At 37.8% G+C, this 18,458-nt stretch overlaps 1 protein-coding gene across 1 annotated transcript; it reads left to right on the forward strand.

Moving 5' to 3' along the window:
* Positions 1-493: 493 nt before the first annotated feature.
* LOC150045628 (uncharacterized) lies at positions 494-18,441 on the forward strand. Its single transcript, XM_090319834.1, has 6 exons — positions 494-682; positions 5,329-5,369; positions 5,508-5,581; positions 8,866-8,943; positions 10,267-10,324; positions 18,254-18,441. Exons 1-6 carry the CDS (start codon positions 520-522, stop codon positions 18,317-18,319), a joined length of 480 nt encoding a protein of 159 aa, XP_090175960.1. The 5' UTR covers positions 494-519; the 3' UTR covers positions 18,320-18,441.
* Positions 18,442-18,458: the final 17 nt, after the last annotated feature.

Genomic DNA, 18,458 nt, shown 5'->3' on the forward strand with positions numbered 1-18,458 from the left:
TTTAATCAAAGTGGGCCATATTCCAAAGTGTGCCTTGGTTAGGCTGCTTACATCCAAAAGGAGATGGGCTTGATTGCATCACCACATCAGAGGAATGGCTTCCTTCCCTTGCCCTCATTTCCCCACCCAACAGGAACAGGGTGAATGCCTAACTCATTCTGCAGCAAGTGATTAAGAGACACTGCTTATGTGCAAGCGCCACTGCTAGAAATGAGTTTCCCATTTCCAGCATAGGCGCCCAGACGTTCCACTTCTCAAGCAGCTTTATCACAAGGTTCACTCGTGACCACACATCTGGCCAAGTACTTCATGAATCCATCCAGCAATTTATTCTACTTGGGGAAGGGTGGTGTGGCTTCCTGCATGTGAAAGACTGTGCTGTCTTTTCAGCAATGCATAGTTTGCATTGTCAGTTCCCTTTTTCCTTCCTATTTCAGTTTTTTACTGTTATTTGCCTCCCATGTGAGGTCAGAAAATACATGGCAGTATTTTCTTTAACAAATCCCATTTGGGGTTCAAATGATTTCCCACTGGGGTCTAGCTGACAATATCTCTGCGGACATAGAAATCACTATGAACTCCTGGACTGCCACTTGGTCCCAACAATCTCTGACTTCACAGATTAGAAAAGTAGATGATACTGCAGTCCTTTCCAGAACAGAGAAGCTGGGATTTCAGCGAGGTATGTCATTGCATACTAATTAATAGACTGAGTGATTTCTATTTTTCAAAGTGTCGGTGTTTGGATGTTACTTAGCATGTAACAGATATTATCAAGAGTGGCTTAACTGATTTTATCCGTGATTAATTGAAAGGTTTTGTTTTTTTTTTAAATTCTAACTCAGCCTAAATCTATTAAACTAAGCTAACATAACTTGTAACAGGTAAAGTGGAAATCCAGGATGCTCTGTGATGAGCTTGTGTCAAAATCTTGGCTATTCCTTCTCTCATTTTTCTTTTGCTTTACCTCTTTCCCTTTACAAGCAGGATTTCTGATGATCTGTCCATAGTTTATCTGCCTTTCCTCAGTCATCTCTCAAAACCAACTTCTTCAGAGGAAGCAGAGACAATGAAAGTATGAGAACTTTCACCTTTGATGCAAGCCCTACCATAGACAAATGCCCATAATTAAGTCTCTAGACAGAAAGTGTGTTGTCCCCATCCCAGGAATCTTCTTCAGTGAGAAGATTTCACTGCTCGTCGTGACTGTCAAGAAATGATGGCCCCTAAAAATGCTGTGCATTGCCAAAAACAAAAAGCCAAATTTGAATAAAAGTACAAATCACAAAAATCTAGTGGTATAAAGAATGTACCACAGATTAGATACAACACAAGAAAGAAAGAAAAAAGTCCCTTGAGAATGCCAGGCACTGGTGACAGTGGCTCATGCCTGTCACCCTAGCTTATCAGAATGCTCAAGGTTCAAAGCTAGCCAAGAAAGACAAATCGGGGAGGCTCTTATCTCCAATTAACCAGAAAAAGCCAGAAGTAGAGCTGTGGCTCAACTGGTAGAGTACCATCAATTAGGGGGGAAAAAAGCAAAGTGAAAATGTGAGGACTGAGCTCAGGCCCTAAATACTAGCAAAACAGAAAATCTAACAATTTAGTCATACTGAAATGGAATATGTCTTTTAAAACTTACTGCATATTCATTTTGGTAGCATGTACAGTGAGACTAGAGAGCTGTTTTACGTTCCCGTCTTGAGTCTGGACGATCCCAAAATTACACAGTGAGCAAGGAACAAGGATGATTTCAGATTCAAATGCTGTCCTGACTGATAAAGATCTAGCAGGCTGTGAGGCCCTCTGTTTAATAGCAGGCATGTCCCATCTTGCGATTACAGGAATAAGAAGCTCTTGTTTTTGTGCGGTCTTGAAGACAGGCACTGACAAACCAACAAAGCCTTAGTCTTAGCTCATTTCTCCTGAATTTAAGAGACTGCTCTGCAATTAAAAAAAAAATTGTCCTGATGAAATCGTAACCTGCATTACTGGAGATTCAAAAGCAGCTACACACTACTTGATATACAGCTTGAGTGGAGGAAACATGTAGCATTTCTATGAGGAAAAGAAAAGAAAAATACCAGGACCTCTACTAATTCAGGGAGCTACATATTGCCTTTACTGCCTAATAGAAGCTTTGTGAGACAAGTCATTTTCTCTGTTTAGTTTCCTTCCTTCCTTAACGATCTCTCTCCAATTTGAAGGAAATCATGATTTTTGGAGGATGCCACTTTCTGAAATATATGCAGAAAAATACTTTATAACACCTAGCAATGTCTTGACATAATCATTTTTTATTATGTGAAAGCAATAAATCAAAATTTGACCAGTATATTAAAATCTTTGTACGATTTCTTTTTGTCAGTTTTTCCTAAGCTGAACAATCAGTTTTCAGATGGGATTATGAGTTTCTTGATCAGATGTTGCTTTATCCTTTTACTGAGCCCTATAAATCAAATGGCACAAATGCTGATAGGAAATTAGAGAAAGTAAAAAAGGAAGGAATGAGGGGGAAAAAGAGTGGAAGAGGGGAGAAATACAAGAAAGAGAGAAAGGGCTGGAGGGAGCAAGGAGGGATAAGGGTTAAAAAAAGTTCTATGGTATTGGAAATATAAACACAACTACATAGACATAAAAACCTATGACTCTATAGACATGTTTTATTCATAAATTAATATGCATCTATGACACACAAACCCTTAGCCTAATTTTGATTATGTTCTAAAAACTAAGTGCCAGTGATTGTATATAGATTCCCTTCTTGAACATTTGTTAAACATGTCTTTTGAAATATGATGTAAAAATCAGTGTTAATAAATTCTTTAATAAAAAAAAATTGAAGAAGATACCAGAAAAAAAAGAAAGTCCTTTACAGCGGGTACCACTGGCTCATTCATATAATCTGATTTGTTCAGGAGGCTGAAATCTGAGAATCACAGTTCCAAGCCAGCCAGGGCAAGAAAGTTCATGAAACTCTCATTTCCATTAACCAGAAAACCAGAAATGGCTCTGTTGCTCAACATGGTAGAGTTTTATTCTTGAGCAACAGTTCAGGGACAAAGCCCCGAGTTCAAGCCCCACCACCCACCAAAACAAACAAAAAAAACCTTCAGCATGCTTTAAAGTAGAAGTTCTACCTTATGTCTTCATACTGAAATACCAGTTCCCAAGTGTTAGCATTTCAAGTGACCACCAGGGAAAACATCTCTCTTGGTACACTAAATCTAAAAGTATACAAGAGTCAAGGCTAGGCTTGTTTTACTCCTTCAGCATTCAACTTGGAGAAGACTTATTTTCTATTTGGATCACAAGGAAATCTGTAGGGGACACACCTCAGCCATGGTTAAGACTGAAGAGACAGGATGGAAAGTGGGATCCTTTGGCATTAGGCATGAGAGGCAAATTCCAGGAAGGATTGCTGGCAGCAGCTAGGAAGTAGCTGGGACCCATCCAATATCCTGTACTTTTGCTTTTTTGTATTCGTTTGTATTGCTATGGACTGACACTTGAAGACTATATAGAGTTTGGGGATGGTCCATCCATCATCCCAGTTCTTCACACTCTTTATATCAAAAAGTAAAACTCAGGCCAGGAGTTTGGCCTAGTGGTAGAGTGCTTGCCTAGCATGCACGAAGACCCGGGTTCGATTCCTCGGTACCACATACATAGAAAAAAGCTGGAAGTGGTGCTGAGGCTCAAGTGGTAGAATGCTAGCCTTGAGAAAGTCCAAGGACAGTGCTCAGGCCCTGAGCCCAAGCCCAGGACTGGCAAAAAAAAAAAAAGTAAAACTCATTAGTTCCATTCTTTTCTCTTTTTCCTACTTCTGGCATCAAACACAGCCATGCTCATATCCATCATGACATACACATGACAATTTTCATCTCATTTGGCATAATTTGGCATTATCAGTGTTTCTCTTTCTAGTAAAGAGTTCGTGTCGTCTCCCCTCCTCCCCTTGACCTCCCAGAATAGGACTGGTGAGGAGGAAGAGGAAAACAGGAAAGATAAAGTATTTGGTCTGAAGAGAGATCATAGAAAAAGTTCCAAGGAGTTTAGCACAATACCATGAACAGATTTTGATATTTTATTGAATACAAATTCATTTTTAAAGAAGGACATGATTTCTCTGTTAAATTGTCCAAAATTTCTAGACCTGTCAGCTCTATATTGAATGCAGAAAGAACATTGGTGTTGAGTTTGCTATTAGGCAGATAGCTAAACATTAGATGTCACTCACTGATCTGCTGGACCACTCTCTCTCTTTACTAAAAGTCATGTGTTTCACTAAAAATGGCATTGTTGGTGTTTCTTAGCTCTAATTCTGTCCAGACTATGCATTTTATCATGAAGAAAATTTGGAAATCTGTAAGTAAGCAGTCCAGATCATCAGCATATTTTTAAGTTGCTTCTTGGGTTCACATGGATGAATTTTTTTAAATGACTACTGTTTACGGAGCATTCATGTGAAGATACAATACTAAATCACCAGTCCCCATAAAAATTCTTAAAAACCAAGCTCCTGTAACCTTGTTTCACTGATAGAATATCTATGCAGTGCAGAGCTTGGCATGATGGGTAAGGGCTTCGTGATCTCACAGACCCAGGTTCAAATCCTACTTGCTTAATCACTATATGACATCGACTTTTTTCCCTTTCCTCATTTAGTTCTTGCTAGATGGGAAAAATCACTACTTATTTTAGGGATGCCTTGTACAAACCAAATTGGAGATGTGCTGGGAAGTAGTGCTTAGTATAACAGTTTCTATTACTTTAAGAATCTTATGTAAGATTACAGAATTAGAAAACAGCATTCTAAAAACAAGAGTCAGATATTACCTAATAACAAAATGAAAATAATGTTTTATCCTATATTGATAGAAGCTATTGCAAAGCAGTATTTCAAATACATTTGGTGTGCTGGCATCAGTGCCACGTGAATCCACTGCAGTTTGAATAGAGTCATGAAAAATAGATTTCTTAACTTAGTGAGAATTTTTGTTACTAGAATTTTAGATACCATATAGCCGAAATGATTTTATATGGCTTGCTATTAGTACTCTTTATTAAATTCCAAAATTTTCATTAACTGTGCACCTCAAAATTGTCTTGAGTTCATTCTAAAGCAAAACAAGCTAGATAAAACTACAAGGTGGTAAATTCTTTAAAAGAGAGTAATGAAAACTAATTTCCTGTGCAATAAGAAGTCAATTTTTTAAAATCCCTTTATTATTTAGACCTCAGTAGACTCAAAATACAAAGTAATTCATAACACTGAGAAGAAAATGAATGTTGGCTAAATAATTTCCTTATGCTATCTTACCACAGCATTCCTTTGGGACTTCCTCTCAGATCAGAATTTCCAGTCTGTAAGTATTTATTTAACATCATAATAAGAGGTAGGATTTGTCCTCTATATACTTAGGGTTTTTGTCTTTATATACTTATCAAATTGTTTGAACATGAATAATGTCTAGATATTGATGGATCTTATGCTTCATTTTGAGCTCCAGACCAGCCTTGACTTTCTCAAAGTGGCCTGTGAAGTCAGATTATTCTGCCAATTCTCTGGACAAAATGAGTAAGTCATATGCTTGGCAGAAAAGAGAAAATAAGAAGACAAGATTCCAGCACCATACCACTTAGAACCATAAAAGTGAATACACCCAGTCCTCCACAACCTTTTTTTTTTTTAAATAAATGCCTTCTATGGTATTTCTTCAGAGATCAACTCCTCACTGCTAGCTAACCCAGCTAGAATTGATGCCAACACATGAAGAATTAGGCAAGAAGAAGTGGGCTGAAATACACGCGTTCTCTTAGGAGAATTGTACTTAGAGCTACAGAGACGGTTACATAGTAGTGGACAATTAAATTGAAAATTGAAATGTCAGAGCAAATAGCAGAATGTGTGACCCTGTGAAACCACACAGGAGAAAAATCAAAGAAGTACATGCTTCACACACAGAAAGAACAATGTAACTGATTTTTTCTAATCTAATATCTATTCATTTGTGTGCTTGGCTCTATTTCATCCTTGTCTCTTGAGCGAGGCTAACAGGTGATTGTAGAAAACCAGCCCAAGCCTGCCTCAAGCAAACTAGCTCCCTCTCAAGTCCATTTATGTACCCACAGGAGGCTAAGTAGCCAACTGGCTCCTGAGTCAGAGCCTTCATTTCTATTGGCCAGTGCTTACCCTCTGAAATCAAACATGGCAAAGAGCAGTTTCTAGGGGGGAGAGAGACTCTTGTCCTATGTCCCTTCTCATTTAGTCAGGGGGGAGTGGATGCATCTGAGGGAGGATTGAGGTGGTAGGGCCAATGGCCTGGAGTGGTGGGTGAGGCCCCAATAGTTCCATCCTAAAACAGCAGGGCCCTAAATGACCTAGCTGAAACAGTGAGAGAAATTCACCACTGTGTACAAAGGAGATCTCCCACGGATGCCAATGAGAGTTTATCCTGAGGGCCTTAAGAGTTAGGTGAGTATTAAGTCTTGCTGAGCTATTTCCATTTGATCTGAAGGCTTAAGCTTTTTCCTTCCTGAGAGTGGGTTGGCGAAGAGGAACTTTGGACTGAGTGGGATATTCGGATAGTCACAGAGGTGCCCTAGGAGATTTTACTTTACAAAGTTTGGGTTAGAAGAAACTTCAACGACCACCACTAAAACAAAACAAAAAACCAATCTTCCCTCCACAAAGAATGTGACAGTTCTCTTTGAGGGGAAGAGGCTCAGGCATGAGTCTTTGTTTTGTTTCATTTGCAAATATCTATTTAAAAATGCAGACAGGATTCAAGATTACAGCCTTATAGTAAAGAAGCTAGAAAAATCAACATATATACCCCAGACTTCTCCAAGCTACCCTCCTCTCTCCTTCCCCCTCTACCTCTCACCACCCTATAAGACTTGGTTTAGGCTCAGGTAAAGAGAGAAATAAGATCCAAGTTAGTCATACAAATGTGTGAACAATGAATAGTCATAGAGTCCCACAGTTATTTCTTATTTCACACTGAATTGTAATCTAAAGTGAATCTCTAATTGGATGAATTTAAATAGATTTTTTATTTATTATATTTTATATTATTGTCAGGATAATATATAGAGGGGTTACAGTTATATTCATCAGGTAGTAGGTGCATTACTTTTTGCATATTGATACCCCTTCTCATGCTTTTGTCGCTGTTTCCCTCCCCCAATCTTGTTTCCGGCCCCCCATCTTGTTTCCTCCTCCAAATCTTGTTTTTCCCCTTCCCTTCCCTATTTCAAATAAGCAAATAGAATTTTTAAGGCTGAAATAAAGGATAATTTGAAGCAGAAGATGCTAATCAGCACTAGTCTCATAAAGCTATTTTACTTGAGAGTATGATAACCTCCCCATCCCACTTTTTAAACATCTGCTTCTAATGTGTTTGGTGATCTAGATTATTTTATCTGTTATTCATCCTGGCAGAAAGACATCCCTATTCACTATAGTAACAGTGGATGGGACATCCTGTTAATACTGTAAAATATTTGGGCAATATTAGCAGAAAAACTATATTGCTTCAGCAACCCTTGGGCACCAACTTCTGACATTCACCCCTATTTCTAAGTAATTGTTTAGAGAAAAGAATTGAAATAAAATCAACCAGATCAGATTTTGAGAAAAGCCAAAAAGCTGTTTAGAACTTGACCTTTTATTCCAAGCATGTCTTAAAATAACTTGTTCTGCCTCATAAGCATCCTGTGGTCCTTGTAATGCCTTAAGCTATGAAGTTTTGCTTTTATAATGTTTGTCCCAACAACATTCTGAATTCTATGTCACCTAGACAGAAATTTGACAAATGTAGCAGATGGTGAAAAATACATTTAATCATTTTCAAAAGTTTTTTTTAACAGCCTTCCAATTAACCAGTGCCTAACTCAAGGGTAGAGCATACAAGATTCTTCACCAAGCTAAATAAAATAAGTTGGAGCCATAGGCTTGAGGCTGTCTTTGTACATGTTGTGCCTATGTAACAAATCACACAGCTTAGTCTAGGAGAATAGTTTTGCACAGTTTTGCACAGGTCCAGCCTGAGCCAATCAGTCAGTCAACTGATCATAAGGAATCAAGCCATGTGATCCCTCATTGCCCATGCTTAAGAGAATAGAGCTCTGAATCCCTCTCTGCCTACAACGCTCCCCATTTCATGAATCAGTGCCATTTCAAAGGGAGAAAGCAGTCAATTCAGGAAGAAGAGGGACCGTTTTATTACAGGAGTTTTCCTTGAAGAGCATGTACATTTCTTCCAAGTTTAACTGAATTTGAAGCAATCTCACTGCTCTCATAAATCCTGCCTTTTTCATTATTCATAAAAAGTATAATGTATAATTTGCCTAACAATTTTTTCTCTTATACCGTTGATTAACAGGGCCATTGTTTTTACCAAACAGTAATCACCACAATCTATTAGGCACTGTAACAGAGACCCACAGGTGAGTAAGAATCACCTCTGAGGAACTGCTTGTTTCTAAAAAACACTATTCTACTTTCTATCTCTATGAATGAGAGAATGAGAAAATTCTAGGATTTCTATTTTTATTGGTCTTGGGGCTTGAACTCAGGGCCAAAGCACTGTCCCTTGGCTTTCTCAAGGCTAGTTCTCTACCATTTGAGTCATGGCACTACTTCTGCCTTATTCTTTCTTCTGAGGAGTTGAACCCTGGGCTTCATGCATGCTAGGCATAGCACTAGATCATGCTTCTGGCCCCAATTTGATATTTTTTCATTTAGTTTACCAACCTATCTTTAAGGTTCCGGCACATGGTAACATGCATCAGAAGACCTGCAAAGGCTAAGTAATACTGTATTCTCAGATCTCGTTTTCTTTACCTTTCCATTTATAGACACATGAAGCTTCACATTTTATCTACTGCAATGTTCTGTGAAGATGTTGGAGAATGTCAGCTTTTCAAATCTTTCAGGTAAGTACCCAGAAGTATACTGGCTGTTAAGTATAGTAAATCTATTTCTAATATTTTGAGGAACTGCCATCGCTGCTGTCTCATTTTGTAATTCTGCTAGCATGGAAGGGTTCTAATTTCTCCACCTCTTCACCAACACATGTTACTTTATATTGCTTGGTTTTGATATCAGCCATGCCAATTAAGTGTGAAGTGGTATCTCAGTTCTGATCTGTCCTTTCCTAGTAATTGGTGACACTGGGAATCTTTTTCTTATATTTATTGGTCACCTGTTTATATTCTTTGAAAAAAATCTATCCTTGGGAAAGCTTCATGCTTGCTAGAAAGGCACCCTATCACTTTTGAGATAGGGTCTTCGTTTTTGGCTAGGCAGGCTAGATATGGTGACACTTGTATTTACAGTCACCATTAGAGCTAAGATGGCAAAGACATTCCCATACACCCAGTTTGCTGTTGAAATGGAGATCTTGTGATTTTGTTTTTTTGCCTTGGCTCGCCTTGAATAGTAATCCTCCTGATTTCTGCCTCCTGAGTAACTGACTATAGGCATGAACCTTTAGCACCCAGACACCTCTTTCTGATTTTGAAATATTTTACATTTTTCTTACCTATTTTCCCTGGATACAACTTGCGGTGCTTTGTTGAATGAAACATCAAAACAGACATCTTTCTATTACTCCTAATCTCACAAGAAAAGCTTTCAATATTTCACTGCAGAAATATAAAATGTGTAAACAAACTTAACGTGTATGAAAGGATAGAAAATACCACTGAGAGAAATAACAGCTCTAAAATATTTAGCCAAAACATAGCAATGGGTTGAAAGAAATAAAACTTTCGCAATTCAAGCATACGTCAAAAGAAAATCTAAACAAATACTGAGCTCTAGCTAATGACATATATAGAGATGTGTTTAGGAACATGTATATTATGTAAAATCTACCGTGAATTCTTAAAAAAATAAGATTGACACAAGGAAATATGTTAGGCAGTTTTCCAGCAATATAGAAAAAAATGTTTGAGCTCATCAGCATGTAGTGAGAAATTTTTATCTGGGCTCACAGTTTTTGAGGTTGCTGTCTAAGATAAATTGCTTTTTAGCCTGTGGTGAGGTGGGCAGTTCATACAAAGAGCATGAAGAGGAGGAAAAATGCTCACCATGTAACTAAGATATGAGAGCAAGGTGGAGACCCCAGCTCCACAATCCTTTGTTGTTGTTTTGTTATTGGAAAGGTAATAGAGAGAAGGGTTATGATTATTTCAACCAGATGATGACTATGTTTCTTTATGGACCATGCCATCCCCTCCCTTCCCTTCCCTCAGGTCTCTCCCCTCCATCACCACTGATAAGATGTCCAGTTCATTTTCAACATGGTGTCTAGTGAGTATCGCTGCTGCATTTGTTCATCCTTTATCCAGTCATTTCTGTTCTCCCTCCTTACCCTACCAAACAAACTTATAAGACAAAAGGTAGAGACAACAAAAAAACAACAATTAAGGAAGAAACTCAAAATCCTTTTGTTTCCATTTCTTGCAGTTCATTTCAATAAATATTTTATATGATCCTATGCACATAGCTATTGTCCCTTTGTGATCCTCTCCTAAGAATGTCCTCCTGATGTCTCCATCGGAATGTCTAGAGTCCTCTACAATATATCATGTTCCAATGTCCTTTTTGTCTTATTGCATCTAGTGTGTTTAACTTGTAGAACATATCTTCCCATAAAAGAAATGTAAATCAAAATGATCTCAAGATTCCACTTCACCCCAGTTAGAATGACCATTTTCAAGAAAACTAAAAATAACAGATGATTGCAGGAATGCGGTTAAAAGAAAATGCTACCACAAGTCTTGGTGGGGATGTAAACGTTAAACCACTCTGGAAGGCAGTATGGAGGTTCCTCAAAAGGCTAAACATAGAGGGAAATGGGGACAAAAACACGAGAAGGGGTAGCAATGTTTGTTAAGTAATTCACCTTTTATCTGGCAAATATAATGTAACCCTTCTATTAATTAAAATAAAATATATTTAAAATTTTAAGACTAAACATAGAACTTCCCTATGACTCAGTAATCCCTCTCCTGGACATTTATCCAAATGACCATAAACAAGGCCAAACTAAAGCTACCAGTACAATATGTTCATTGCACCAGATGAATGGATCAAGAAAATGTGGTATGTGTACACACTGAATTTCTATGCTTCCATGAGAAAGAATGATTTTGCACCATTCATAAGGAATGGAAGACTTAGAAAAGTCGTATCAAGCAAAGTAAGCCAGACTCAAAGAAATATAGGTCGCATGGTTTCCACAATCCTTTTTAAGGACTTGTCTTTGATGACCTAAGAATCTATTGCTAGCAAACAGCTCCTACAGATTCCACTGACTCCCAACTACATCATCATGGCGACCAAGACTCAAGCCTGTGGCCCTTCAATAAATATTCAACATATGAGCTACAGGGGATGTATATATAGATATAGATAATTAAAACAAGCTCTTATCCATAAGAATGATATAACAAGTGGATATATATGCATATATACTTCCACATTATAACAATCATGTGTTGCTTTGCAACAGATTTGCCTAGAGTTATGCATTATTAAACAATGTCATCCTCACAAAAACATGTAGTATACGTGCACAAGCTAAGACAGATATCATTACCATTAGGCAATATAACCTTATGGGCTTTGACCATAACATGTAGCCCATCATTGGGTAAAAACATCATCATGTGTCACAGGACTGTATTCAAAAGCCTTCAGTGCAAAATGGGAACATTTGCATGAGTGCTTAATTTATGTTTGCATATATTTATGTATGTATATATGCATATATATATATGTACGTGTGCATTGTGCCTTTGGAAGGAAATAGCCTTCAAGGGTATGATGCTTGGCTGGATCTCCAGGGTGTTCCACGGGAGCTTCCTTTCCACTGTGGACCTTCTCTACAGCTATTAGATAAATGTGAGCAGAGAAACCAACAGATACTAGCCATAGAGATGGCTGCTGAGCCCGGAGAGAGGGCTATGGAAAAGGACTAAAGAAACCTAACATATGTGGTTTGGGATGTCTTTAAAATTGGAATTCAGTGCTCATCTCCCTCTGACAGTAATATATCTCCATTAGGACACACCTTAGGCATAACCTGGGATCTTGAGTATCTCATAGGGAGTCTCAGGGTGCTTTTTTTCCCCGCTCTGTAGACTCAGATCACTTGTGATGCTCATTGTCATCGATTAACTCTAGGCTGCAGATGTTGCTACATTTTGTATTTGAACAAATGAAGACTCTTGCCTCAGAGGCTTGCCAGAGTCCTTATTCAAAATAGTCAAATAATTTCTCTCCTCAATAGAGTGCCTTTCCTGAGGGATACTTTTCAGTTAAAGAAAACCCCAAATCCCAGGTTCTTCTTGCTTCTTATTTTCAGCCTTTCTAACCCCAGGCTGCGCTAGACTTCTGGGATTACTTTAGCAGCTGCACAGCCCACGGGCGGCAAGCCTCTTGCTCTCTCATCGGCGATGCTGGAAGGCAAACTTCTGATTTCTTTGACAACCTGAGTTTATTTTTAGAGATATTAGGATGACTCACCTCTCCTGACATTTGTTTCTACAAAAATCAACTTGAAAATGTCACACTTTCAACTCTGAAGAAAGAGAGATAGAGAGACAGAGAGAGAGACAGAGACAAAAGCTGCAAATGCACTTGAACCTGCAGAGGACTCCACTTGAGAGCTCTTTCTGTCCTCTGCCTTTGCTTCCTGATATTGATAGCCTTCCTGACCCTCTCCTGTGGAGTCGAATCCGCCAGCTGTGTCTGGGTGATCAGACATCAGGGGTGAGGAGGCTGGATACAGAAATGGATATAGAATGAGCTGGTGGATTCACTACTGTTTCCACATGTGAAGTGGTGGCTACAGTATTTGTAACTACAAAATCACACATATGGCTCATAGAAAATCAAAGAAACATTCAACGACTTGTCTCAAGGGACTACGATAGCATAAAAATGTTTCTGAAATGGTAATCAGCCCTCTTGCACCTTCTGTTTATTTTTATGTCCTCTAGGGTAGGGTGACAGATAAACATTGAGGAATGAGGTAACTAATTTTATGGCAGATCTCAATAGGAAGTACAAAGAGAAGAGAGTGGGCTTCAGGCTGAATAGGTATCAAGAATCCACAGAAATGTAGAAAGATATAAAAAAATAAAATAAAAACAAAGAAAAATTTGCATTGTGCATTGTTCTTGTGAACTGGAGATGATGAGGGTTTTTCTTTTCTCTATCACCAATGTCCAGTCTCCTTGTATTTGATACAATGAAGCTGTACAATAAGCTTGAAAATGATACCTTACTAATTAATATTTCTTTAAATTTTATACATGAAAATTATATATCATATACATTTTATAATAGTATATATGAATTATTTATAAACATTTGTGTTCCTAGCTAAAGTTTACTTTGAAAGATTGTAAATTCCAGACTGGTTCTATTTAATGTTTCATCTTGGAACAAAATTTGTATGAACAAAAATCCCCACCATTTCCTAATGGGTCAGACAAGGAATGCTTTGTATCTGAGCCAGCTCTGTCCCTTCTTTTGAATGTGGTCTATTACATTCAAGCTCATGGGATGGCTCAACAAATGCTTATTCTTTCCAGAAGGATTGTTAATGGGCAATCATTTCTATCAATATTGATTTTAGAGAATCTTTCATCCTACTGAGATAGTTTCCCATTTCATAACCATTGCCTAAAAGAACCGTAATCTGATCTTAAAATTTCAAAGTCTGCTTCTTTAAGTACTGATAAGAGACCACCTAACAGGACTGGAGGAAGCCACTGTGTCACTGTATTAAAGCATTCTCTTTGATCAGTGATTTCCAGTTCTGGCTTCTTATAAAAATTGTTAGCAATTCCTGGGTCTTACTTCAGAGATTTAGAGTCATTAACTCTGGCCTTGGAGTGTGGCAGCTGCATTTTTAAAAGGTGGTTGAGATGGCGTTATATTAGAGCCTTTTATGACATGCAAGCATCTTTCTAAACTGCAAATTCTGATTTACTGGGGCCAGGGAAAGCCTGAAATTCTAAGAACCTGAGGTTTATGAATGAGAAAGCTATGATTTCCAGGAGCTACTCTTTAAAAGCAAGGTCAAAATTAAAGTCATGTGATATTTAAGGTTTGAATTGGTAGAAAGCTGTCATATGAGCTGCAACCATTAAGCAAACCGCTGCTTGGATTTCACATATAAGGATACCCATTGTGTTAATCCCAGCTATTCAGGAGCCTGAGATCTAAAGAATACAGTTCAAAGCCAGACTGGGCAAAAAAATCCATGAGTCTTTTATCTGCTTTTAACTGCCCAAAAAAGTATAACTGTAGCCCAAGTGGTAGAGTGCAATCAGTAGAGTGCACAAAGGCTCAGGGATAGCGTCCAGGCCCTGAGTTCAAGCCCCATGGCCAAATAATAATACAATAACAACATCAATAATATCCATTGCTCTGTGAACATAATGTCTAAAGGCAAGACAGCTGGGAAAATTAGCATTGTTATTTCTTAAAAAAATCTCATCTCAAAAGAGACCCAACAGATGAACGGGTTGATTGATATACACATCAAACTAATAAATTCAGTTATTATGAACATAAATACTTACTGGATATTTCAGGGTTCTTTGTTTTCACCTAGTAATCTCAATAGTTTTACCTACTATTGATTTCTCCCTTGGCAAATTATTCTTGCTTATTGCGTGCAATTCAGAAATATGCAATAACTATTAAGCAAGCTTTTGAGAGCACTAAATAGATTTGGGAGAGGGAGGAGAGACATTATGGCAAGTTGTCAAAATTAACAAAGCTTCTCAGAATTTAAGTAGCACCAATAAAAATAATTTAAAAAAGAGTATACAATTATTTACTAATTGTCTCAGTTGGTGGCATCATTAAAGGTGACAGCAACAGGATGAGTGATAGTGCAGACATTGAATGATGGACAGGACAACTTCTACATCACCCTGCTTGCAGTACATAACTTGGGGAAACAGTACCTTTGTAGAACTGATAGCGATTCTCCTAGGTGGTCAAAGGAGTAGTTCCATCTTTTCAGTCTTTCCTTACCAAAGTCTTGATGGATTTTTATTTGCTATTACTCTTGATGTTTCCAGGGACACCTCTGCGCCTGTCTTGATGCTTACACAAGCAGGCTGGTCTGTTAAATCCCTTAGAAGGCACAACTTGCATGGCAGTAGGAGATTCATGGCTTCCCCTGGAGTTGTATGAGTACAGAGGACCATACCAGTGACCAGAAGGGAATCTTTTTATATCAAAAATGGCCAATTTTACTCTTATGAAAATTATGAATGACTTAAATCCCAGAAAGAAAATCACCAGATTACTTTACATAGAGGGAAGTCAATAATAATTTGGTTTTTGTTTTGATTGTTGTTGCTATTATTATTATTATTATATGCCTTTATGAGTTTGGGGGCAGTACTGGGGTTTGAACTCAAAGCTTTTTGCATTCTAAGGCAAACACTCCCCTACTTGAGTCACAAACCCAGCCCTTTTTGCTTTTGCTTTCATTTTCATGTTTTATGGCAAGGCTGGATTGTGATCTTTCTATTTTTCTACCCACATAGCTGGGATTACAGGCATGCACCACCATCCTGGCTCCTGTTCCCCACTTATTTCTCTATTTTTTATCTTCAGCCACTCCCTGGGTTTGACTCTTAATGCCAAATAATTACTTGGAATTAAATAATGAACAGGACTCACTAAATTCCACAAAGGATAATCTTATTAGACGTCAATGAATAAAGCATCTCAGAGGCAGAAAATGCAACAAACATTTCAGGGTTGTTTCTTAAATTATCTAATGCATTTTTATCTCCAGATAATGAAGGAACCAACAAGAAGTGTTTGAGAAATAGCTGGATGAAAGTCATCTGTCTGTTCATCCAAAAACAACATAAATTGTCACTGAGTGCCCTAAGGACCCATGTGAAATTAAATAGAAAATTAAAAAATTACTACTTAGCTCACTCCTCCTCATCACAGAACAAAAGTCAGTGTTGGATAGCCCCAGAAACATGGAGCTCTTGCAGTGTACTTGGTTTTAAGCACTGAGATATGTTTCTTACTATCCATGATTACTGAGAAGTCAAATTTTCTTCTAGTGACACAATAGTGGCAAGTGTGAAGTAACGCATATTATATGCTAATTAGGCATATTTAGAGGGTTTTTTTAAGGTAGAGTTTTCCCATGTGGCCTGGCAACCTTGAACCCAAGATCCTTTTATTTCTTACTTCTGAGTGCTGGGATTACAGGCTTATCCCATCATGCTTAGCTAAGGATTTTACTTTAAAAGTTTTAAAAAAATTATTTTGCTGGGCCTTGGTATTTGTTTTGGATTAGAGATGTATGTCCAAGTGAAGCATATTTTTCCCTACAGAAATGACTCTCCTTTTCAGTAAATAAAATTCAAACATGTCAAGGTTACAAGATGTGTTCATTTCCAGATAGAATGCAGTTTTGTTTGACACATGTTCTTACTGCAGCAAATACAAAAGCATCTGATTTAATAATTTTACAATGTAGTATTTAAATTATATGAAATTCCCTTTGACAAGCTGAGAACAGATGAACTAAATTTCTGTGAGGACAAAAAGGTAGAACTTGGAAGAGAATTGACTTTAGTAAATGCTTATTTTCCCTATGAGAATCTGAAAATCCTTAAACTAGCTAATCCCCAAACTAGGTTAGCCCAAAGAGAGGAAAGATAAGGATAACACACACAGACACACACACACACACAGACACAAACACACACAGTGATTTCAGTAGGCTAAAAACTTAAGGAAGAATCAAATGGGAACTCATTTCTTCATGAGAAACTTGCGTGGGAGATGGAGGGAAGTTAGTAAACCTTCTAAATATTCTGGTTCCATTTCCTAAAGATTCATGGTGCTTTGGTGAAAGACCCTTCAGCAACATGTCTCCTTATTAAGGATTGTCAGCTTAAAAACATTACTTCCACGGAGGTAGACAGAGGTTCTTCAAAGGCCAAAAATGAATTGCCTGCCGTCATTTAGAAAAAAGGAGATTTGCTAGAACCTCAGTCAAAAATCTCATAGTGCTGCACCTTAGAAAAGAGGTAAACAGATTAGGTAGGTTAAGTTTTAATAAAAAATGAAACTCAGCCTCATACAAATACAACTTTCAAGTGTATGGAGAAGAGTTATTTACACGAAGAGAGGAAATGAAGTATTCTTTTGTAATGATTCCTGATTCTATTAGGGGAAATTGTAAATCACTCTATAAACAAAATGAAAAAACTAGCCAATAAGGATATAAAATTATATTCAATGGAAACAGAATCACACATGATCCCATGATCCAAATACTGAAGTTCTCAATTACTATAGCTTTATTATGCATTTATTTAGCCTATCCTGAGGCCTGAGCCCAGTCCCTGAGCTTTTCTGCTTGAACCTAATGCTCTATCCCTTGAGCCACAGTGGAACAGTGGGTTTTTGGTGGTTAATTGAAGGTAGGAGTCTCATGGACTTTCTTGCCCAGGCTGGCTTCAAACCAGGACCCTCAGAACTCAGCCTCCTGAGTAACCAGGATAACATGCGTGAGCTTTGAGTGCCCAGCAAGAATAGCCCTCAGAAGTAGGTAAAACTAATAATTCCTACCCACACTCAGGCAAAGCAATTCAAATAAGAGGCAGACCTCCATTCACACATGGGACAACAGTGGCTGCATGACAATGTCACCCCATCAGGTTGGATACATTTTTCTTCCAAATGAAAACCCAGGAGGAAGGCATCTAAGGAAAATTTCCTTAGGCTATGGAGGGGGAAGTGGAAACACAAAATCATGAACTATGCCACATTTTAACTTAAGATAAAGCACTTAGTGAAAACTTCCTTCTTGAGGGAGGGAATATAAAAAAGTCCCCAAGGCTATTAAGTGTCAATTTCATCTTTTTTTTGTTTTATATTTCAAAAAAACCTTTAATCCTCCAGAGGTTTTGGAATTTTTTTTAAATGTAAAAGTTTTGGCTGTGTTTCTTGTCTGCATTAATATATGCTAGAGTTCTGAATAAGTACAAATCGGGGTATTTATTCTGATTTCCTTAAAGTCATGAGTACATGGTGCTGAGAACTTGCTTTCAAAACCTGGGGACTTTGAAATCACACTAGAGATGTCTTAAGCTGAATAATTCTCTGTTGCTGTGGGTTGTCCTATATGTTACAGAATGTTAAGTGACAACTCTATATTCTTTTCTCTAGTGCATTCAGCTGCCATCCCCAGCTGTGACCACCAGACTTGTCTTCAGATTTGTACCTATGGACTAATAGATATTCTTTCTCTCAGCACCCCAGACAGTATGTCTTGATATTTCCTTTCCCAGTCTTACATTTCATGATATATTCTGGTATTTTTTCTTTCCTTGGTTTGATGTTTCTTTTTCCTCAGTCTGCCAGTCATGTTCTG

This window comes from Megascapheus bottae, chromosome 27 (genome assembly GCF_031878675.1).
Source record: "Megascapheus bottae isolate mThoBot1 chromosome 27, mThoBot2.hap1, whole genome shotgun sequence".
Classification (NCBI taxonomy): domain Eukaryota; kingdom Metazoa; phylum Chordata; class Mammalia; order Rodentia; family Geomyidae; genus Megascapheus; species Megascapheus bottae.

Coding starts and splice junctions, on each gene's coding strand:
- LOC150045628 (XM_090319834.1), top strand. CDS start 520: ATGATTTCCCACTGGGGTCTAGCTGACAATATCTCTGCGGACATAGAA. Junction 683..5,328: donor GAAGCTGGGATTTCAGCGAG/GTATGTCATTGC, acceptor ATCTTACCACAG/CATTCCTTTGGGACTTCCTC. Junction 8,944..10,266: donor CAGCTTTTCAAATCTTTCAG/GTAAGTACCCAG, acceptor CCCTTCCCTCAG/GTCTCTCCCCTCCATCACCA.